At 38.7% G+C, this 24593-nt stretch overlaps 2 protein-coding genes across 2 annotated transcripts; one reads left to right on the top strand and one right to left on the bottom strand.

Annotated features, from left to right (window-relative positions):
* Positions 1-1096: 1096 nt before the first annotated feature.
* On the top strand, positions 1097-17087 carry LOC149647079 (nose resistant to fluoxetine protein 6-like). The gene is made up of 14 exons (XM_089849689.1): positions 1097-1324; positions 5072-5186; positions 6575-6668; positions 6727-6815; positions 7687-7866; positions 8667-8760; positions 8893-8979; positions 10103-10268; positions 11937-12016; positions 12089-12211; positions 15593-15710; positions 15839-16025; positions 16730-16872; positions 16939-17087. Exons 1-14 carry the CDS (start codon positions 1187-1189, stop codon positions 17053-17055), a joined length of 1731 nt encoding a protein of 576 aa, XP_089705815.1. The 5' UTR covers positions 1097-1186; the 3' UTR covers positions 17056-17087.
* A 1422-nt stretch (positions 17088-18509) lies between these two features.
* On the bottom strand, positions 18510-22625 carry LOC149647078 (uncharacterized). Its single transcript, XM_089849590.1, has one exon. It carries the CDS (start codon positions 22623-22625, stop codon positions 18510-18512), a length of 4116 nt encoding a protein of 1371 aa, XP_089705716.1.
* Between the last annotated feature and the right edge of the window lie 1968 nt (positions 22626-24593).

The following is a 24593-nucleotide window of genomic DNA, read 5'->3' as shown; positions in this document are numbered from 1 at the left end:
ATTCAAATTAGGTTCAGATTAGAGGATAATTATAAATACGGACGTCCGACCAACCGCGTAACCCCCTGCCTTTTTATAATTAGTAGAAGAATCGATAAAAAACCACTTGATTTTCTACTTCACCCTCCCTTTAACAACCGTGGCCGTTCCTTTTTTTAATTTTTTATAAAGCAAACAAAATACACTTTAGAGATCCAGCGTTCATGGGCTGAAGAAGTCACGCCCCGCTCACGTCAAGAAAGACTTCCTAGAGAGGAGCTCGAGATTTCTAACTGTGTTAGGAAAGGGGGAAAAATTTAACCCCCTATTCATGGAGCTAGAAAGAGTTTTTATCCCAGCAGAGACGTACGCTATACCAGCCATTGTAATTGTTCACTTTCTAGGCTAATTTAATGGACTTCTGCTTCTAATAATAAAAACCACCTTAAGACCTTTCTAAACGTCGCCGTACTTCCTTTTGCTTTTTAAAAATTTCACTCGATTTCTTTGAATTTTGAAATATGGGAGCGTGAAACCCTCGTTGTTGACGGATAGCAGGAATTTTAATGGGAGTAGGGAATCTTCAATCTAAAATAAGTTAATGCCATAATCCTCTCTCCCTCGCTTTAAATATATCGAGCAAACGTAAAACGCAATTCAAAATTCTTAACCTTACCTACTAGCACAATTAAATGCAATGCTTAGACTTGCTATTATAATCCCCATCCTTCTACTGCCAAAGGCGGTTCTCCTTCACGCCAATGCCACCGCCAACAATAACAGGCCAGGTCAAACTAAGACCCACATCGTTGATGTTCATGATAAAAATAAAGTTGCTAAGGGTGTTTTAAGAATCCATAAAGTTAATGCGACATTTGCGTGCTGCGTGCAAAAGACTAAATTTTCAAATAGAGATAACATTTAATACTCAAACTTTAAGGAATGTTTTGGGAACGACCTTTAAAGGTACCACTTCAGGGTTGATCCTTTCCATAGTTTACTTAAAAACCATTAAGTTAATGTATTGAGTTTATAGGATACTTAAGGATAAGATATCATAGACAAATAGTATTTTTATTGAAAATAAATGCTGTGAAAACTTTTCTTTTTAGTGTTAGACGCAACGGGAAAGCTTCCATCTGGCATTCTTTCGTTTTCAACAAGTGAATTGGGATCGTACGAGCAATGTCTTCGCATTTCTGCACCCATGAGTTCAATAACTGAGAACCCCATCGATGGCCAATATTGTCTACTGAAATTCATCTTGCCTCTTCCAGAAAAAACTGAGAAATCTCTTCCGCTTGGAAACATTTTTCCCTTCACAAACCACACTTTTAAGACGCAGGTTAGATTAAAAATTAGTTGCTTTAAGTTTAACGCAAACCAGCTATATTGAAGAAATCCGATCTTAATGACCGTTTAATAAACAAGTTGGGAAACGAAAATAAACCTCTCCGAGTCGAGACGTTTTTCTTAAATAATTGAATAAATATAATTGATATTAATAATTATGGGAATCGTCAGTAACTTAGCCTAATGTTAGTTAAGTGGTTTTAAGAAACGTGTTTCCTAAAATCTTTTAAACATAGCTATAGTTGACATTTGAATTCTAGCGTATGTCTCTTTAATAACTTTTGAAAATGTAGCGTATATAAGGCGATTGATTCAAATTAATTGATAAGAAAACTCGCAATTGTGTGAACCTTTGGTGGAAGCCCAGCCATTGGGAGGCCAAACATAATTCGTAACCCTAGCCGATTGCCGCGTACATCTTAACCCAAACGACGATAATGGAAGTGCGAACGCCTTCCGCATATAGTATACATGTTTGCTCCGATTTGTCAACTGTGAACGCGGTGACAGACTCAAAGATGGTGCAACACTTGGTTTGAACTTACCACGCGGTTAGAACAACCCTTACAAAAATCTTCTTTAGAACTCTTTAGAAAATTCCTTGGGAAATTTCTCTAGAAATCCTTAAGGAGTTCTTTGGGAAATTGGGGAATATTGGCCTCTTTTTCTTTGGAAAATGCTTTGGAAATAACTTTGGAATTTTCTTGGGAAATAACTTTGGAATTTTCATGGGAAATAACTTTGGAATTTTCTTGGGAAATAACTTTGGAATGTTCTTGGGAAATAACTTTGGAATTTTCTTGGGAAATATCTTTGGAATTTTCTTGGGAAATAACTTTGGAATTTTCTTGGGAAATAACTTTGGAATTTTCTTGGGAAATAACTTTGGAATTTTCTTGGGAAATAACTTTGGAATTTTCTTGGGAAATATCTTTGGAATTTTCTTGGGAAATATCTTTGGAATTTTCTTGGGATATATCTTTGGAATTTTCTTGGGAAATATCTTTGGAATTTTCTTGGGAAATATCTTTGGAATTTTCTTGGGAAATATCTTTGGAATTTTCTTGGGAAATATCTTTGGAATTTTCGTCGGAAACATGTTAAAAGTTTTCTTGGGAAATATCTTTGGAATTTTCTTGTGAAATATCCGGAAGTTTATGGGGTAAACTAATTTTGCCCTCTAGAAACGAGGATAGTTCTCTCACGCAGAACCATATCCCAATGCAGGGAGTTCAGTTCTTATATGCTGAACAATACCCCTTATAGCACGGGCAGTTCTCGCATGCAGTGTGAAACTGCTTATAAAGTCAGACATTTAATCGACTTTAAAACATTCGAAAACGTCAGAAAGTTTTAACCTTGTTCAAATGTATGGGGTACTAAGTGGGTTTTGGAGGCTTCGGTGGCCAAGCAGTAGATACAGATGTTGTTGTTAAGTTTAATAATGTATTTTCACTTAGAGTTTTTTGAGTACCAGAAACGCGTTTAACCTAATTTTATCTACAATATTTTTTAAAAAATATTTATTTTGGACTCAAATTACGCTCGAAATAAAGATAAAACATGTCACAAAAGAATTAATTTTAGGTTAATTTTACTTTTCAAAAGCGAAAGTTTCGACTACCAGCTTATACTCCCTGTAAATCTAAACATCACGATTTTAATTACTTTTAATTTAATTTATCCTTTGCATAAACACCTCATGAATTATTAAAGGCAAAAAAAACGAAAATAGGTAAATATGATAAACCATTTCAGCAATTGCTGTGCCTTAGCTACGGGACGTGAAACGTTTTTAATTATTTAGCTATCAAGTCAATGTCTATGCAAGAAAACTTTAGCTAAACAAGTTGGGTTAAAATATTTTGAGATAATTGTGTGTAAAGCATAATTGCAAATATATCTGGTCCTTTGAAATTCATCTTTCGAATTCTTAACGAATTTCAATGGAAAATTAACCCCAGACCTTTGGAAATTTATCTCAAGATTTCCTTAAGAATTTCGTTGGAAAATATTCCATAGACGTTCTTTGGAAATTTATCTCAAGATTTCCTTAAGAATTTCGTTGGAAAATATTCCATAGACGTTGTTTGGAAATTTATCTCAATAATTCCTATCGAATTTCTTTTTGAAATTAACCCTAGACTTGCTTTGGAAATTTATCTCAAGAATTCCATAAGAATTTCATATTCCACATACGTTCTTTGGAAATTGATCTCAAATTCCTGAAGAATTTCGTTGGCAAATATTCCCTAGATGTTCTTTGGAAATTTATCTCAAGAGTTTCTAAAGAATTTCTTTGGAAAATATTCGTTATACCTTCTTTGGAAATTAATCTCTAGAATTCCTAAAGAGTTTCTTTTGAAAATAAACCTTATACATTCTTTGGAAATTTACCTCTAGAATTCCTAAAGAATTTCTTTGGAAAATATTCGTTAAACCTTCTTTGGAAATTAATCTCTAGAATTCCTAAAGAGTTTCTTTGGAAAATAAACCTTATATATTCTTTGGAAATTTACCTCTAGAATTCCGGAAGAATTTCTTTGGAAAATATTCGTTAAACCTTCTTTGGAAATTAATCTCTAGAATTCCTAAAGAGTTTCTTTGGAAAATATTCGTTAAACCTTCTTTGGAAATTTACCTCTAGAATTCCTAAAGAATTTCTTTGGAAAATATTCGTTATACCTTCTTTGGAAATTAATCTCTAGAATTCCAAAAGAGTTTCTTTGGAAAATAAACCTTATATATTCTTTGGAAATTTACCTCTAGAATTCCGAAAGAATTTCTTTGGAAAATATTCGTTAAACCTTCTTTGGAAATTAGTCTCTAGAATTCCTAAAGAGTTTTTTTGGAAAATAAACCTTACACATTCTTTCGAAATTTAACTCTAGAATTCCGAAAGAATTTCTTTGGAAAATATTCGTTATACCTTCTTTGGAAATTAATCTCTAGAATTCCTAAAGAGTTTCTTTCGAAAATATTCGTTATACCTTCTTTGGAAATTAATCTGTAGAATTCCTAAAGAGTTTCTTTGGAAAATATTCGTTAAACCTTCTTTGGAAATTTACCTCTAGAATTCCTAAAGAGTTTCTTTGGAAAATAAACCTTATACCTTCTTTAGAAATTTATCTCTAGAATTCCTAAAGAATTTCTTTGGAAAATAGTCTCAAGGCATTCTTTGGACATTTGTCTCAAGACTTCTTTAGGAAATTCCAAAGAAAGTCTTTGGGAATTGTTCCTTTAGAAAATGATCCCAAGGGCTCCATAGGATTCCAAAGAATGGCCTTTGGAATTCTTAAGAACATTTTTGTAAGGGAAGGATAATGCATATAAGGGGAGACTCGGAGTCAGACGAAATGCACGTAGTTCCCTGTCCCTAAAACGTTAGCGTGCCGTACCCCGGTAACCATGGTTACCGCTACCTCCTCACGGCAAGAGATCGTACGTTAAATCAATGCGTTCTAGCCCCCTTGCTCAAGCCTTTCGAGCCTGTTTATGATTTAGAATATCCCTCGTTTCCAACAATGATCACGTGACGAGCACCTTTACCAATGACTTGCACGTTGGAGTAGCGCAAAATTGAATGCGGTGTGTCTGCCTCGTTTTTTTAACTCCCCCTTTCCACAACGAGTCTCCCCTGTTATGTCTCCTCCTTGGTTAGAAGCATCAAATTTCCCGCATACGCGCAGTGTGATCCGCGATTAAACATCTGAATAACTAAAAGTAATGGTTTGTTAAGGTATTTGAGCATTGGAAACAGTTCTTCCGATTTCTGTACAGTACAGCACCAACTCTTGGAATATGTCTTCCATCAGCATGCACCCAAGAAGATACAAGTTCCATCTCTAAATATTGTAAGTGGTGCATAAATTGTTGCTTTATTTTTAGAACTATTTTCAAGTACTGTTTCCTTCTATAATAGAATACTTTTGCTAAGATTTTTGAGAAAGGTCAAAAATAGAATCTGGTGTTCTTTAGGCCATTGAGGCTAATACATTATGCGCGTTCACATCTTCGCTTTGCTTGTTTGCAAAATCGCTCTACTGCATCCACATTAGGTTTGCGCTTCTTTGCATCCTCACTTCGCGAAGATTCAAATTTCCCTCGATTATAGGCCAAGAATTTCGAGCCTTCGCGAGAAAATCAGTAAATCACCAAGCGCAGACGAGGGGAATTAATGGTGGGATGCGATGGGCGTCAGGGTGGGGTGGCGTAGCGGTTAGCGCTTTCGCCTCGCAGCAGAGGATCCCGGGTTCGATCCCGGACTGTGGCACCGGGTGAAAAATCTGGGAAGAAATCCTTCTGCGTAGAGTTTGCAAGTTCTCTCCCCACTTGTTAAAGGAGTTTTCCTCCGCGGTCTAACCCGGTTTCTCCTTTTCATCAAAACTTGCAGAGGTTAACGGTAATAGTTAGTATAGGGCGCTGTTGGTTAGCTGTGGCATAGGGGCTAGCCACCACCCCTCTATGCATTGTAAAGGCGTTAGATAAGTGGCAGTAAGTCGCAAGATGACTTGGCCCAATTAGCTAGCTAGCTTTTTTTAATTAGTTCATTTTTTCTCACTATTTCACCATGGACAAAGCAATACTGAATGGCCGATGGCAACCCATAGAGCCCCATGCTAAGCGACTAAACAAACAATGTTAACTTTACTTCCCCCTTTTCAGCCCCAAAATGTTGGGGGGCTATGAAAAATACGGAGTCAAATCCCGAGAAAAACTAGCGCCATCTAGACAAATTAAGCCGTTAGATGCTTCCCTCTTCAGAACGTTGATTCCCCCATATACCTCCCACTATCCGGGTTGCTACTATCTGCCGCTAGAAGGCGAATTAACAAGTATTTTTCAACTTTCTCCCTCTGCCATCGGTCCTTCAGTATTGCTTTGTCCATGATTTCACAATGGTGGAAGCAGCGTGCAGCTCAGTGACTAAGTCGTGTATCAGAACAGAGGCGCAAATGTTTTTCGTAATATTCTGCGAAGATGCCCGAACACGAGAGTCCGAGCCTAATGTGGACAAAGCTTTAAGACAGAATATGCGGTATTTTGATCCAAAAACGTTAGATGCAGCTTCAAACCAAAGAACTTTGGCAGACTGGTAACGATGAAGCCAAATATAACGTTCATACCGGATGTTCTGTAGTATACCTCTATACCAAGAAGATTATAATGCACCTAGCCCTTTTGAAAAGGATCTATTGATAAAAAACCAACCCTTTTAATTTTTGGTTTTACCATTTTCCAGTTTTAAAGAACATGCCCATTAATCCGCTCGTCGTTAGGTGCGAATCTAACAAGTCTGAAATGAAAACTTTAGATATAGTTCAACTATTGGCCCTGTGAGTACAAAAACTTCTAGCAATGAAGTATCAGCACTAAAATATTTGCAAACTTTAGATCAATGTTTGGTTTGTTTGCGCTTCTTGTACTCGGCTCTACGGTATATGTTTCGATCCGAAAACCGGTAAAAGGTGCATCGAATGAAGGTACAAAACTCTCGTTTTAAATAACAAAATTTTTTGGGTAACTTGCCTTGAATCGAAATGGGAACAAAGACAACCCCAAAAACAATATCTGCATTTATACCATGAGTTTATAAGATATGCTCCATAAGTATGACACTACCTATACTTCGTAATGCTAGAGACTTACTGAGAGCTAGTTCGAGGGAGAACGACAAGCGAGAAATGACAACACTCGGTTATGCAGTTCATCTTCCTATTTAGTCTGTACTAAGCCTTTGACAGCGCCTCACCAGGCATCTCTTTTCGAGCAGGGGCGTTCCGAAGGGACAAGGTTTTGGGGGGGGGAGCCCACCAAATTTTGCCAACTTGAAACCAAAAATTTGCCAAGCGACACGTAGTAATGTAGTATCATGTTACTCTGTTTCGTAAAATAGTTTTGGAATGAAAATCTATGACTAAATTTATCAAATTTCCCCGACTAAATTCATCAAATTTCCCCGACTAAATTCATCAAATTTCCCCGACTAAATTTATCAAATTTCCCCGACTAAATTCATCAAATTTCCCCGACTAAATTCATCAAATTTCCCCGACTAAATTCATCAAATTTCCCCTACTAAATTCATCAAATTTGCCCTACTAAATTCATCAAATTTTCCCGACTAAATTCGTCAAACTTCCCCGACTCCTCCCCCCTGTCCCCCCCCAAGGGATTGCCCCTGTTTTCGAGAATCCATGACGTTTCGCCTATATCGCTTCATGACAAGCTCTCGGTAATCAGTGGCAGACTTATGGAACATATCTTATGAAATTATATTTATACCCGTCAGCCAAACTGTATATGTTTGGTTAGAAGTACAGAAATACTCGTTTTATGAAATACCTTTGACAGGTTCAATATTTCGCCAGGAAGTGTTTAAATCGTTCTGCTTATTTACTAATAGTCGAAACGTTTTCGACTTGAGCAGTTCTGCCAACGAAAATCTAAGTTTTCTCCATGGAATCAAAGTCATTTCAATAATTTGGGTCATTGTGTGTCACTTTGTAGGTCATTTCAATATAGATGTACTTCGTAAGTTCCATTTTCTTATGATACCCATTTCCGCACAATTTTCGGTAATCATAGCCCAATTCCACACAATTTTTATGGCCTATTTTCGCACAGTTTTAGAATCGTAATCATGGTTCACCATTTTTAACCATAACTCATTTCAGCAAAGATTTAGGGTTTCGTTTGGGTAGAGTTTGGTTAGGTAAGGCTTTTGCTACAATATAGGCTTGCTATTAAACTTGGTATGTGAGCACTTCAATATCACTATCGATATAGAAAAGTGTATTGATAGACATAAGCAAAAAAAAAAACAAGTTGGGAAACCAAAATAATCCTCTGCGAGTCGAGACGCAATTAAGAGTTTTTCTTATATAATTAAATTAATATAATTGATATTTATTGTTTTAATCGTCATTAATTTACTTTAATTTTAGTTAAATCGTTTTAAGAAACTTTATTCCTAAAATCATTTTCAACATAGCTATTGTTGACGTTTGAATTCAAGCGTATGCCTTTTTAACAATTTTTGGAAATTTATGGTATATAAGGCGATTGATTCACGATTAATGATAAGAAAAAACCGCAATTACGTGAACCATTGGGAAATTAGACTTTTCTCGTAACCTTAGCCGAACGACGCGGTGACAGACACGTCCAGTGTAATACCTCTCCGTGACTTCATCGACACTCGGAGAGGTAAAAATTGTGTGGGAAGGAGCTATAGGTTTGAAAAGTATAACTGTGCGGAAACGGGTGACCACCCCCTTTTCATAGGCCCAATATATTTTAGTGAAGATTTTTTATTTTAAATTTCTATTTAGGCGACTTTAACATAAGCGAAGGTGTAACAAGATCCCTTATTTTCCAAGCATTTTCTAATGGTTATTTATCAGTGGATTCGTTTTTCTTCGCTAGGTTGAGAAGGATTCATTCAATATCATTTGGAAATTATTTTCGGTTTCATATTCTGAAATTACCATAATCTGAAATTGATTATAATTTCAAAAGCTTTAGCATATTTATAGTTATGGAAATTTCTCCTTTCAGTGGACTCCTTATAACTGCTTTGTCCGTTGAAAGATACAAACTAAAGAAGGTCAACCCAATTTTGCTAATCCTTATGCGAATAGCAAGGTAATTATCATCATGACGAATACTTACTACTGTAAGCAATTACAGTTATTCAGTTAAGTATTCCGTAAATTAAAGTGTGTTTTCGGGTGTACATACCTGGTATGAGCAGTACCCAAGAAGAGCAGTTCCCGAAATAGCAAGCGTCATTCCATAAAAACAGTGGCGTTGTTCAATACTGCTGTTTTAGAAATAGTGTTTGCTATTTTGGGAAATAGCAGTTTTTAGCTTGAGTTTTCATCAATTCTTAACCCTACCGGTTTATCTTACCTATAAAATGGAGGGTGAAGTGGAAAATCAAGTGATTTTTTATCCATTCATCTTCTAATTTTAAGACAATTATAAATAGTGAAGCATCCTGAAAATATCTCTGAATGAGTTTAAAATTCAAATTAGGATCAGATTTTATCGAAAATTTGAAATAAGGACCTCCGACCATCGCGTAACGCCCTGTCTTCTTGTTAACAAAATTCTCGTGGCACGCTCCATGCCGAATGAAATTTAGCGCGAGATTTGATAAATGTTGCTCGCGATGTGACAATTGTGGCGCGAGATGTAGAGCGTGCAATGGAAATTTTGTTAACAGGAAGGCAGGGCGTTACGCGATTGATCGGAGGTAGAGCTCGGCATTTTCGATTTGTGGATAACCGATTATTCATAAACAAATTTGTGGATTATAATACGATTTAACATGTAAGTTCTGTGGATATGTTTCGAGTATGGATAAAGATAAAATAACGTGGATAATTGATAGATAATGCCGAGCTCTAATCGGAGGTCCTTATTTCAAATTATCCATAAAATTGAACCTAATTTGAATTTTAAAATCATTCCAAGATATTTTCTGGATGTTTCACTATGCAGAATGGTCTTATAATTAGTAGAAGAATCGAGAAAAAAATCACTTGATTTTCCACCAACCTAACCAAGTCCTTTTTGATACAAGTAGCCAAGTTTAACCGCAGACTAAATTAAGTTCAAATAGCCAAACCTACACCATCATAAATGAAATTACAAGATCAATAACGTTCTTAGATTGAGGGCTAATATGTTATTAGGAATACTTTAAGCCTAGGTAAGCACTCGCTGCTTAAGTTTGATAAGTCATTTTTTTATCATTTTGCAGACTTTTGCCTTCAGCTATGATTGTAATGGGCATATATCTTCTATTTCCTCTACTGAGTAGAGGTCCATATTGGAACGAGTTTTTTCCCATCTACACCCATTTCATAAGAGCCAATTGGTGGAGACTTTTAACATTTACCAACAACTTAGTACCAGCGGAAAAAATGGTACCCTTTTAATTCATAACTTTTCATTCGACCGGTATCATAAGAGAGACTTAAATGAAAAATAGTGTCTATTGATTTCTTACCGACGCTCGAGAAATATGGCAATATATATTCACGCGGCTCTAAAAATTACAAAAGATATGCGGAAAGTACTATTTACTCAGTGTGCTATGTAAGAACCAAAGGAGTTATGAGCTGATAACCAGTTATTTAGTGTAATCAAATGTGGATGAGAGGGAAAGTATGACAATGGCATGCATAGAGCCTGTGTTAAAAAACGCGGACATCAAAGTTTCGCCAATAACCATTTAGTTTACTAGTGACTGATGGACTTGTAAACTCGCGACTGAAAGTAGTTCAGACATTTATGCTCCTTGGTTTAACCATAGCCCACTGGATCACGTGCATCACGACGCAAGCTGCTCGCGCTATAGCTAAATTACCGAGATTTGTTTTAAACGTATCTAGTTTTATGTGCTCTTTTATTGGTTCGATAACAATCCATATTATACCTTCAAATACCTTTTAAAACATTTCCAGCTACTCTTTCCTGACTACAAACACAAATCGAGGAAGTGCTAGCATACAAAATAGCAGACGACGGTAACCGCGTAACCGAGAATTAACACAAGACCTATTTTAAGGTAGTGAACAGGCCCAGTATAGCTACGCCAATAAAACGGTAAACTACGGCGAAACTCTGATGACTCGCGACTTTTGGCCATTTTCATACTTTTCCTCTCATCCACTTTTGGTGTAATGCACAGGAATAGGCATTGCACAGCGATGGACAATTCAATCGTAAAGTGGAATTGGTAAAAATGATACTTCAAAAATCGTTCTACGAGGATGATTTTGAAGTTAGAATGCACGTGAAGAAATTTGTTTTCACGCTGTAGGATAGGCAACTCCCTATCTCGAACGACAGCTTATTCTGTACATACTCTGTTATTGCATCGGTTGTAAGCACGCGCAATCCTAGGTCTCTATGTAACCTAGCTTTGTGCGTGCTGACAAGAGACAATAAATTTCAGGATTTTCAGGATTTAAAATATTAGCGAGTTTTTTAAGCTCGAGTGCACGGACCTCTAGGCCTTATAGTTTCAAATACGTGTGAAATTGCCTACAGCCTATAGTTTTAAATCGTTGTTAGGTGCTGTTAAACCTTCGAACATGGGAAACCACACTTAGTATTTCAAAGTGTATTTTGCCCTTGTTCAACATGAAATCGCGCCAAAAAGCTTGTATCATTTCTGGGAATTCATGATTTCATATCCCCCCTTTTTGGGCAATTTTTACCGCGTTTTAGTCTTGTCAAATGCGGAAATAAGAAATTCAGATGACCTGTTATTCATCCATGAATAGACCATTCCTGTAATGCTATAGGAAAAGGAAGCAGTATAGGGAACGGGCCGCCGTATTAGGCTAGTTCCGTGGCGCTATGAAGCAACGTAAGCGGCAGGGTGAGTTGACTAGTCTCCCGCCTGTATCGAAGGCTCCATCTGGAGTTGCCTCTTGGCGCGAGGGAACTCTCCTAATATGATGGCCCTTCCCGTGTGAGTTGGTTTCTTAGCAAAGCATTTAATGGAATGGTCTTTACACTGTAACGATACGTTCGTTCCATGACTATCAGTAAAATAAGTAAAACAAACAATTTTTTTACCCAAGCCAATACTCCACTACTGGTACATAGCCTGTGATATGCAATTTTTTGTAGTTGGTGTACTATTCATTTTGTTATATTTTAAGTATGTATTATGAAAATCTTCCTATTTGTAATTGGTTCAGTAGGAAATTGAAACCCTTGTAATTACTTTTAGAAAGCGAGTTGCTGCAGTTGCCTTTGGTGTTTTTCTCATCTTTGCTAGTATTTTAACCACCGCTGGATTGATCTACAAATACGATGTTGAACCATTCACAACAACTTCTATCTTTGATAACAAGTACAGTACTGTTACTTTGCAAAATAACTTTTATGGTTTTTCTATACCTTAAAGGGAAAGAGGAAATAACATAACATTATACCTCGAAAGAATATCCTTGTTCTAAATATAATAGGAAAATACCAAGAAAAATAAATTATCTCTTATTACAAACTAATTAGCATTTAATTAGTCCTAAAAATGAGAACTACTATGCCGCTATTGGTTTTAGTGGCGTCTGCTAAATCTAAACACATCTTTTCAGCCTGTGATAATTCCACCAATCCATCTAGGGGTAAGTGGTTCGATTTAGCAGAGCAGATGTAGAGATGTGAAATTACCGTAATTTTTAAAAACGGTAATTTACCGGGTAAATTAGCGATAAATTACCGATTGAAATTTTGGGAAAACAAAAATTACCGTTCAGTCGGTAATTTTTGGTAATTTATATTTTCCTGTGCTTACAATGCATTACTTAAAACAAAGTTTAATTGTGAGCACTATCTGACTCCTTTACACGTATTTGCGGCTTATGCTACAAAGAAGGCAGCCGTGGCCTTTCTAATCTGATTTCTAATTAAATATTTATTAAAAGACTAATTTCTAGCGCAACTTTGTAAGTACTGACTAGCGAATAGCGCCTGGTGAGTCATTTTGGAAGTATACACAGAAATGATTGATCATTTAAGTGTAAAATGAACATTTAATGCGTAATAAAAATGTTTGGTAATTTACCGCCGTAATTTACCGGTAAATTACCATTGTAAAATTACGGTAAGATATAAAACGGTAATTTACGCGGTATTTGGTAAATTACCGGTAATTTACGGACGGTAAATTACCGACTCACATCTCTAAGCAGATGCCACTAAACCAATTGCGGGTGGCGCAGTAGTCCACGTTTTCTAGACTAATTAAATGGTAATTATTTTGTAATAAGATAACATTTACTTTTTTTGATATTTTTCCATTAATGTTCAGAAAAAGGCCGTTATTTTAAGGTAAAATGTTACTTTAAGTTAATTTAATTTCTATTGAGTCCTCCATGTTATTGGGCATTTTTTGTCAGATTTTTATTCACACAAAACGTTTGATGAAATCGCGCTAAAATCTTTCTTGGTGAAACCACAGGGTCACATTTATTTCAACGTATATCCAAAAGCTTGGTATAACCTTCTAGGTAAAACTGTATTTCCCGAAAATCCCGACGGAGTTCCGACCTCGAATATTATTCGTCGGTTTATATTTTATTCAATTAATCGAGCTATTTTTGAGCTTTTCGAAAAGTGTTAGTTTTTGCAATTAATCGCCTCGTGTTTCGAATGGCGATTTACTATTCAAAATCTACTAATCGCACACCTCTAACGAACCCCATGTACCCCATGTACTTAACTTTTCCCGTGGATTCAGTTGGTAATGACAAAACTGCAATAAGTTATTTGCGACGTAGGGAACTCAATGTCATACTCTTACTCTTATCCCAAAAACCGGACAGATAGGCCTATTCTGTTCCGTCGTCATCCATGTAAAAATATTAAGTCGAGCCCTAAACACCCAGTCTCTGATAAGTTTTCAATTGAGTCGAAATCCAGAGTTGTCTAAATTCAATAAAAATAAATATAAAATTGGCTGGTTGATTCTCCCCCATTTCACCCAATAACAGTTCCCCCAATTCCCATTTCACCCAAAACTCATTTGTCCCAAAATATTTTTCCCCCAAAACAGAAACATTGGCTATTAATTTCCCTTACAATATCCTCTCGATCCGTGCCTTTCACTGCTTTAATAAACTCGGCGCGTATTTATGCATTTTTTTGAAAGTACACTTAAATATTGTACTATTCTTCAAACTGTATCAGTTTACAATTCTCTTACCAGGATAGAAAAATAATTCGAGAAAGGTTATTTTATTTCGGAAGAAGATAATTGTAAACAGTTATTTTTGGAAAAGGCATATTATAATTCGAGAAAGGTTATTTTATTTCGGAAGAAGATAATTGTAAACAGTAATTTTTTGGAAAAGACATATTATAATTCGAGAAAGGTTATTTTATTTCGGAAGAAGATAATTGTAAACATTAATTTTTTTGGAAAAGGCGTAACATTGTTAAACCATTTCCAAAATATTACTAACCTAAGGCTAACCAAACGAAACAAAACCTAACCTAACCTAACCTGACCTAATACTATTTAGTTGAAATAATCAACTTTAACCTAACCGAATTATCCATATCTGACCTAGTTCTTTTTGAGTTCATATAACCCAGCTGGGCAAGCTTACACCATTATAAACAACTATGCTTTTTCGCATATCTGTTTTTCCGCTCTTTAGAGAACTGCTGTAACGGTACGCCGCGTTTACGAGAACCGCAGTATCGGTAATTGCTGTAATGGGTGAACTGCCATTTCGGGAACCGCTAATTAGAGAACTATTGTTATGAGGACCGCTAATATGAAATCCGCTCATAAGGGAACCGCTCATGTGAAGGCTTCCCACACACCTAGCCTAACTCAACCCAACCTAACCTAACCTAGCCTAACCCAACCCTAGGCTAATTTTTTCAGGGTCTTTTTTATTTCTATAGGCTAAAATTAGATCTCAACTTCCGGGCTTGGGCGAAATGGGGGAAAAAAAATCTTTTGGGCGAAATACTCCTTTTGGGTATTATGGGATTAAAAAATCATAATATTTTTTATCTTTTTTGGCCCTATTCGACCTGAGAGAGGCACAATTGTTAATGCTTTGTAAACTGTATCAGTTTAGAGCGAGGAATTTAGCATTTCAAATATGTGGTACTATCAAGAATTTATTTACTATAAGAATGCCTAAAAAGGCGTCCGGTGCGCGCGTGATAGTCGACAATCCCCCCTCATGGGTGTGGAGGCTGGAAACGGAGGCGGGGCTTAATATTTTCTCTTACTCTATGTTTTCCACCATCTATCTCTTTTACCTTTTCGTTAAGCCTTGGTTTGGTTTTTGGAACTCACGTAATCATAAGTATAGTACACTTGATTCGATTTAGAAACAATCATACGATTTTCACGTAGAGACGCGTATTCAAAATCCATTAAGTTAGGTTCAAAACCTTTAACTAACTTGTTAATGGCAATTAAAAACCATTCGCGTACCGTTTCAGCACCGCTGGCAGCCTCCTTTTTTTGTTTACTTTGTTCGAGGTTTTTTTTTCTCTATTCGGAATACGTCAATCGCGTCTGTATGACCTATTCCCACGGGATCCAATAGGAAAGCGCAGAGCAATGACGGACATGAAAGGGGTGGGGCTTATTTGTCCGCTAACACCGGCGTAAGAGTAGAAGCGTAAAATCTCGCTACTTAGGCATTCTTATCGTAAATAAATTCTTGGTACTATCGAAGCTTATTCGAAACGTTTTGTTATTTAGGTCCTTCGGACGAAACCTCTTCATTCACTTCTACCCATCTTCTCATTTGGGTCCTTTCGTTGTTGGCTTGCTAACTGGCCACTTTATTGTCAGAAATCCTGACTTAAAAATATCCAAAGTAAATTTAAATATTTAAATTTTGTAGCCAATGGGGTTTTTAAAAAAAAAATCACTCCTCTTTTTTTTTTTGCTAATTTTCACGTCATCTAGAACTAAACTGAAACAATAAGAAAGACTATTTTACAGATTAAGATGGCAATTGGTTGGAATATTGCCGGATTCAGTTGTTTTGCTTCTGTATTTGGTGTCTATTGGTGGAGTAACGGTGCTCCTATTACACTGACGGCAAACTTACTTTATGGCTCATTTCACAAAACAACTTGGGCACTTGGTTTGGGTTGGTTAAGTTACATGTGTGCAACTGGTAAAGGAGGTAAATATTAATGTTGCATTTTATACTAATAATTATCAGACCATGTTGGAATATAAAGTAAAATCTGGGATAGATATAATTTTAGAAGTAGGAATGGAGAACGGTTAGCCTTTACTTGCAAGTTCTCTCCCCGCTTGTTAAAGGAGTTTTCCTCCTCGGTCTAACCCGGTTTCTCCTTTCCATCAAAAACTTGCAGAGGTTAACGGTAATAGTTAGTATAGGGCGCTGTCGGTTAGCTGTGGCATAGGGGCTAGCCACCACCCCTCTATGCATTGTAAAGGTGTTAGACAAGTGGCAATAAGTCGCAAGATGACTTGGTCCAATTATAGCTAGCTGAACTTTACTTCAGTCTAACTCAAAGCCCAGTATAGAGCTCCTCCCTCAATACGTAACGTAATTTTAAATGATCTTATTGGCTACTCACTTAAACTACGTTTTGATGACGTTGCTGACGGGGACGGCGAAAAATACGTAATTCCTTTTACCTGTCGCCTCTTCTTTCATATACCCCTCCGTCCCGGGAAAGGGGGTTCGGGACTTTCACGCGCGCCCAGATTACTACATCTAAAATTACATCTATCCCTGGTAAGACATAATACTACGGTCAGAATCCCTCCATCAGAGCCAAATAGGGTAAAAATATCTTACAAACAAATGTTTATATTACTAGATATTTATAAATGCAAAAACTTTCGTTTTCGCAGGTTTTATCAACGCCATTCTTGGATCGAAACTATTTCTTCCTTTGAGTAGATTGACGTATCTGACATATCTTGTCCATTTCGCTGTGGTGATATTTTATTGGTCGATTCCACACGGTGTATTCGATAGCAGTTACATTCTAATAGTAAAAATATGGAACATAAAAAGTACCGTCATACTATTTTTATTAACAGATTTTAAACGTTTTTAGGCATGGCTCGTTATTGGCGTTACAGCAACATCCTTTGGATTGGCATTTTGTTGTTACCTCTTATTTGATGGACCAATAGGAAAACTTCAAAGGATGTTTCTTAAAAATAAGCTATAAATAAATCTTAATCTTTCGCGTTCGTTAACAAAATGAGGTGGTTTTAAATGTAATTGATTAAAATCCTTGTTTATAATCGTGGGCATCAATAAAAAATTTCAATATAAATAAAATATCGCACATTTACAGAAAAAAAAACGCAGGGGTAGACAAAAAAGCTCACATGAAAATCTATTTGCAGAAAAATACAACTTTTCGATAAATGAAAAATCAGTACTCATTTGTAGCTAAATTATTTTTAATTATGCAATGTTTGTTTTATGCACAGGCACAATTCGTTACTGAATTTGACTAAACTATGTGAGTCATAAATATCATTCTTACCAGGAGTTCATAATAACCCCCCTTCGGGGTAAGTGCAAAACTGGTTACAGAGTCCGTAACCCCGTAACAACAAAGTTTCGCCGTAAAGCTCAGCGGATTTATACACCGCTTTACTTCCAAGGAAATAGTTACCCCAATTTTTAGCGCCCACGCGCATTAACTTCCACCGGAGCCTCCGAGATATCTAGGCCCATGCATGTCGGTTTTTACGTGGGGAAATATCCAGTTTCATAGAGGAAATATTTTTACCCTTTGTGTGTACGAGGTGACGCTTTAATGACCGTTGCGACCGGGATCTTCCATAAATTATCGATGACATTTTAGGGGCCAATTATAAAACTTTTATGAAAGAGAAAGGTTTCACCTTTAAATTAACGTAACTTTTTAAGGGCTATTCACTTTTTATTGAATCTATTGGTTAGATTGTATGGACAAAAAAAGTAATTATGAGATTTTAACATGGTTGTTTTTTTAGTAAAACAAAACTTCTTGACGTTGCTAATTCACAGTTTTCATATACCATTAGAGGATTTTTTACCCCTTCAAAACCATTCATTTTTTTAACCTTAACATTTTTATCCTTTACTTCTTTGGAATGATTGTTTAATAAAGGTCTTCGGAAATTTTCTAAAATATTTTTTAACTATCCGCGACCTCGGCTTCACCGCTCTACGTCTATACCTTGCCCTAATATTGTAGCAGTCGACGGAGTCATGAGGCTGAACTTGTTTATTTTACGGTGCTGAAAGCGCCACCAAGCGGGAAAACGCGGCGAACTAAATTTGTCAAAAAAATATTCTCGCTTCGCTACACGCATGGGCCTAGATATCTCGGAGGCTCCGCTTCCACACTTCCGCTTTAGCACTATTTTTATCTTGTGACTAGCTAAGTGCCCGGCGTTGCCCGGGGTAAGGTTTTTTTTTAAAATTTAATATGATTTTGTAACAAAAAGCTTTAGCCAGCGACTTTGCACATGTTTATGCAATTACATACCCACTATCAAATCTGTAGTTAATAGTATTTTAATATTGCGGAATTTCAATACAAATATTTCCAAATAAAAACGTTTTTTATTATGACAATTTTTGGTACAAAGCTTCGAAAACGGTCAGACCTAAATCCGCTACCTTTTACAAAACTTCTTTGTAAACAACATTTTTCGTTGTTCCCTCCGGTGCAAGGATTACCAGACTGGTGGGCGAGCTCACCCTGGAGCAGGCCACATAAAACTGCCCATGTGAAAAGCAGTCTTCTCTTAAGTCAATCCCTGCCAGCTTCAACGTCTGCCCTTGAGACTTGTTAATTGTCATTGCAAAGCAAACCTTTATTGGGAACTGTAGCCTTTTGAATTCGAAGGGGTACTCGGATGGTATGAGAGGTATTCGCGGTATGAATACTGACTCTCCCCGGGCACAGCCAGTGAACACTGTGGCCTCGATGACGTTTCTATGGAGGGCTTTTACTTGCAGCCTTGTGCCATTGCAAAGTTTTGGTGGGTTAAGATTCCGCAACAACATCACTGGAGCGCCTACTTTTAAAAGAAGCTTGTGGGAAGGGAGGCCAGGAGGGTTCAGGGTGTTCAGGAACTCCGCTGGATAATGGACGGCATCATCTGTTCGCAATACCGAGTCAATAGATCTGTACTCTATCTCTGTTCCTTCGAAAGACTTAAGTAAGACGTCGTTAATGGTGGCAGCCTTGTCATTTTTGGGCGTCAATATGGCACGCTCACACAGCCATTCCATGGACTTGTCATGGATATTAGTTATGTCAGGATAAATTTTGGCAGTGAGGTCTGTAAGGGTTTTCACTACTGATCCCAGGCTTGTAGGTATTGTCATCTTCCCTTCGGACTCGGGATAGTTTCCGTCTCCTATTTCGAGTAAAAGTTCAGAGAATAGCCCAGCAGAGGGATCACCCCTCAAATGGACCCTCATATTCTTCCTGAGAGACACTTTACAAATCAGAGGCCAAAGATACGACGCTTTGAGGCACGCCTTAACCTCGTCAGCTCGAGTTCCTCTTGGCACTACCGGCAGAGTTTGGCGAAAGTCTCCTGCCAACAACACAGTGACACCTCCCATCAAACCGTCGTTGGCCCTGATGTCTTTGAGGGTTCTGCTAAGAGCCTCAAAACCTCCTTTGTGCGCCATAGTACTTTCGTCCCATACTATGAGCTTGCAGTCTCGCAATACTTGGGCGGTGGTGCTTTGCATTGTGATATTGCACATGGGAGTTTCAGCATAAATGAGATTGAGTGGCAGCTTAAACGCAGCGTGAGCCGTTTTACCGCCTTCTAAAAGCGTAGCGGCGATGCCAGAGGAAGCGACAGCCAAAGCAATGCCACGATCACTTCGAATCTTAGCTAAGAGCAAGGTAATGACGAATGTCTTACCGGTACCACCAGGAGCATCGAGGAAAAAGACCTGCCCATCGCCTGTCTCAACGCTTGCTATTATTTTCAAATATAGAGCCCGCTGCTCATGGGTCAATAAAGGCTCGTTCTTCAGCACTTCTTGTTTCAAAGCGTTCACGTCATAGCTCGTCTCCCTCAGATAATCCCTGTTCCCAAAGACTTCTCCAGATCTTGTCGGTCGAGCCAAGCCATACTGTGCTAAATCTTTTCCTCCCAAAGCCAATACTGCGTCTTCAATCTGCACCAAGCATCGGTTGTATACTTCGCCCATAACGTGCTGCGTGTTGCCTTGCAAATTCCTCTCCACTTGCCGAATAATATCTTCTGAGAGATAATCTTTGTACTTGTTCCAAAGACTTTGAGAATCGGGGAGTTGACAGAACACCAACATCACAGTGAAGAGTTCTCGCAGTTTCAAGGGAGACTGACACAAGGCAGCTTCCTCCAAAGTAGTGTCCCAGTGTTTTCCATCATCCAATAAGCCAAGTGCGTTACATGCACTTTGGAATGTGGAATGGATGATACCGTTCACGGTCTTGAGGTCCGAGAAAGACGTCGGGCCACGCACCTCAAGTAGCAGTAGTCGGAGGTGATAGCATTCGGTGTTGTTCGGGTGAACAGTGTACACCCTTCCCAGTGCGCGATCCTTCTTCACTCCTGGCCAGCCGACGACATTCTTCCCTCGCTTCCTTCTTGAGAACTTGTTGTTTTTGTAGACAAAGTAAGAAGCAACCTCTGAGTATAGGAGTGTTTTTGCAAAAGCGTCAATTTTGCACAGGCCGAAGAATGCCAAAAGTGTTGTCTGAGGAGGATTTCTGATTCTATCGGCAAGGTTGTTGTCGGTGAAGTACACTCGCTGACCATTCTCAAGGTGAAGAGCCAGATGTAACACAGTTGGATACCTTTCATGTATGGGGAACCCCAAAATCCTCCAAACAGCCTCAGAGCTGCTGATGTACCTACCGCTCTCATATAATTTCACCTCATCCCTTGCATTTTCTATTGCAAATGCAGCCTGATCACTGCCCTTGTTTATGTACTTACAAATATATTTGATGCTCTTGACAGAGTTGCAAAACTCGACATTGATGTGAGCATTGAACGTACGTGACAATACAGGGTTATAGGGCACCACCCAGCGGTTGTCTAGCTCGATTCCATTAACATTTATCGAGAAGCCACCATCATCAGCAGATCTCCTCCTGTATTGCGGGTATCCATCGTCAAATGTCTGGGTGTCCTTCAGAAGTTGTCGGGGGTACCTCTTGCTGCAGTTATTTCCTTTCATACAGGGCGAATTCAAATTGAAGGCTCCACAGGGACCGTGAATCATGTTGGCCTTGATGATGTCATGAAGGATAGGGTCTTGTTTAGGATGAGGTATTTCGGCACAGATGACTTTGTCAATCATGTCAGGAGAGATGCGCTGCTCTAACCACAGTATGATGTGGATGTGTGGCAGACCCCGCTTTTGCCACTCCACAGAGTACATAAAGCACGTTACCGTCCCAAATAGACTGCCCTTGTCTAAGAGAGACATCATTTTTTTCACCTTAAGATGGAACACCCTCGCTATGATGTCGTGGCGGTCGTGAGGCTTTTGCCCAGGCAACAGTGCATCGGTGATATCTTTCCACTTGGGATTACACGTGAAAGTGATAAAGAGATCAGGACGGCCGTAGTGGCGAACGTATGTCATGGCGTCTTGAGTTCGTTCATGCATGTATCGTGGTCCCCCAGTGAAGGATGAAGGGAGCACCACCATCTGACCCAGCTGACCAGGATCAGAATCCTGCCGTCCCACGGCATCCCTGAGATGAATATAACTGTCTGCCCTCAGCTGCGCCTGGTTATTCCTTATGTAGTTTAACCTCTCTGTTTCAATTTTGGCATACATGTCAACCACAAATTGACTAAAGAGTGATCGAAATAAAATCAAATGATTGGCCTGCCCTTCCCTGATCATAATCCGGTAAGAATAGAAGCTCGCTGCGGAGACTGTCTTCTTCAAGGGCAACTTGGTAACGGGGTCGTGCTGAAAAATGGAAATCGAGTACCCATCCTCGCCACGGCAGAACAGGAGCGGGTACTGTAGCGCGTCGTATGACCGGTGGATCTCGCTGATACGCTGCAGTGTATTGTCATGACTCTGCAGTACGATGTCTCTTTGGTTAAATTGCTGACCAACCATGACCAGAGCCACCTCATTAGCTGTAGGCGCGTTGAAACGCCCTTTATGTGCCTCAACTGGTTTTCTTTCTGCATTTATAATGACTTGAAAATTCTGGCAGGTTTCGGGCACCTTGTCCATTGCGATTTTCAGGTCCTTTATGTATCCGTTTACATCATGAAGCATTTTCTGCAGTTGCTTAACCAGTCCAGGTTTAACATCAGGATAGTTGCTACACCTTAAGTTCACTTCCCTTTCGTCCTCGCCCACAAAATATATTTGGAGAAATTTTGCTTCTTGTTGATTTGCTGGTATCAGACCTCCAGCCAAGTGGTACACTTGTCCCTGAACTTTGAAAGTAGGCATGAAGCCGTCTTTTACAACGGTACGGGCGCCAAAGGATGTCATTTGGAAGCAGCCGTTGTACTTCCGAAGACGGGCCATGAAGTGAGCGTGATCCGGGTGGATATTCATAAGCAAGCTATGGAGCGGCTCAGGTAGATTTTCAAAGGGTTGCAGCTGCACCTTACCAGCACTGCAACACATTCCCGGGGCTTCTTCCTTCCACATCAGGGCATTGCAGTACTGACACTTTTTGGACATGGTTCCCAGAGCTACCATGCTATCAGCCTCATAAATTAGATCAGGATCATATGCCATGCCTGAGAGAGTCTTGACCTTCCACGGACGTACCCGCCTTTCTACTCGATTTCCAGGGTTTTTTCGTCATACCGAGACTCTGCCGTTCTGTGTACTTCGGGGTGACATTCCTGATAATTGGCCACAGATGCAGAGTGAACCTGGGGGTTTTCTTTTTGATACTTGGCCACTGCAGCACGGTGGGTGTCGGGGTTTCTTCTTTGTGACTGAGCCACTGCCGCATGGTGGGCGTCTGGATTTCTTTTTTGGTATTTAGATACTGCCGCACGGTGGGCGTCTGGATTTCTCTTTTGGTACATAGATACTGCTTCACGGTGGGCGTCTGGATTTCTCTTTTGGTACATAGATACCGCTTCACGGTGGGCGTTCGGTTTTGTTTTCTGGCATTTGGCCAAGGCTGAAAGGTGTGTGTCGGGGTTGCTTTTCTGATACTTAGCTACTGCAGCACGATGCGCCTCGGGGTTTCTTTTTTGGCTTTTGGCAACTGCAGCGCGGTGTGCGTCGGGGTTTTTCAGCGCGTATTTATTGGCGGCATTTTTAAGCTGTTTTCTTCGTTTATCGTCGTTGTATCTCGCACGACGTTTTGCAGGGGCCTTTTTGAGAATAGATGGTGATGATGGCTTTGACAGATTTGACGCGTATTCAGCCTGAGAAAGCGATGGTGATGATGGCTTTGACAGATTTGAAGCGTATTCAGCCTGAGAAAGCGATGGTGATGATGGCTTTGACAGATTGGAGGCGTATTCAGCCTGAGAAAGCGATGGTGATGATGGCTTTGACAGATTTGAAGCGTATTCAGCCTGAGAAAGCGATGGTGAATTGGTCGTTTTTTCTGGTTCCGAAGGCAAATAGGCATCAAAATGGCCGCTAGAAAGGTTCTCCGTAAAGAGTAACCTCCTCACGGGATGACCCTCAAATCCGAAGCTTTCATAGAGGTCACCATTGCGAAACACCTCAAAGACGAAATTAAATAATTGTCCAGCAGCCTTCAGCTCACATAAACCAGCATAAGTTGAGGCTCGTGACATGTCCTCGAAGTACTCGGAGTAGGTACTGTAGTTGTTGCCGTCGTTGTCGTGGGACATGATAGAAAACTCCTCCCAGTTATTGACCACGTGCCTCACAACGCGCTCACGCACCTCCGTAGACCTTGACTGTGTGCCATACATAAGATATGAGAGAGACCGAAATAGGCAGGCACCGTCACCAACGATGGGAACAATGGTGTGAGGTACCATCTCGCTATTAACGTTAAGAAACTCCATTTCTTTGCTCAAATACACCTTACTTCACGTGGTATTCGGAAAACTTTGTTTGGCGAAAGGTTAATTAACTAACTGAGGTATTCAAAATAAAGAATAAGTAGCAACTCGAACTCTATTGAATAAATTTATTTGCAACTGTCAAAAGAATAGAACCGAACGCGGTAAAAGCCGTAAAATTGTGAGGGTATTAGTTTTTTAGACTTACGTATTAGTTTTTTAGACCTACGTTTTAATTTTTTTCAAAGCGTCACAATATTGAACTTTATGTAAGAAGATTTTTTTTTAAATATCGGTAAAAAAAGCGTCTCAAACGGAGGCTAGTTATGGAAGCTATTGTATAAGGGGTGTTCGGTGTTGCGTTAGGTGTTTATGAGTCAGTCAGGGTATTAATTTTTTTAGACATATGTTTTAATTTTTTTATTAAAGCGTCACAATATTGAACTTTATGTAAGAAAGCTTTTTTTAATAATTCGTAAAAAAGTCTCAAACGCAGGTTGATTATGGAACTTATAGTGGAGTGGCGTCGTTAAGTTTCATCTTTGTAGGGATGAATTTCAATATCAAACAGTACAACTTTTGAAGAATTTTTATCTTTGAAATAGGAATAATTTCACGTTGACACAAATTTTCGGATAGTTATAAAGGTCTTCAGATATTCCAATTACGCAAAATTTTGTTAATAATTTCTTATAAGAACTATCGA

This window comes from Phalangium opilio, unplaced genomic scaffold, assembly GCF_054372755.1.
Source record: "Phalangium opilio isolate 3A_F unplaced genomic scaffold, DU_Popi_V2 ptg000089l_1, whole genome shotgun sequence".
Lineage (NCBI taxonomy): Eukaryota > Metazoa > Arthropoda > Arachnida > Opiliones > Phalangiidae > Phalangium > Phalangium opilio.
The sequence above is the reverse complement of the archived record's forward strand: the minus strand, read 5'-3'. Positions and strand labels throughout refer to the sequence as shown.

What these genes read in the sequence shown, in the direction of transcription:
- LOC149647078 (XM_089849590.1), bottom strand. Translation starts at nt 22,625, where the DNA reads ATGGCATATGATCCTGATCTAATTTATGAGGCTGATAGCATGGTAGCT.
- LOC149647079 (XM_089849689.1), top strand. Translation starts at nt 1,187, where the DNA reads ATGAGTTCAATAACTGAGAACCCCATCGATGGCCAATATTGTCTACTG. An exon ending in TAGTACCAGCGGAAAAAATG is followed by an intron (nt 10,269 to 11,936) that starts GTACCCTTTTAA and finishes TTTTTACCCAAG; the next exon opens with CCAATACTCCACTACTGGTA. An exon ending in GTGTGCAACTGGTAAAGGAG is followed by an intron (nt 16,026 to 16,729) that starts GTAAATATTAAT and finishes TCGTTTTCGCAG; the next exon opens with GTTTTATCAACGCCATTCTT.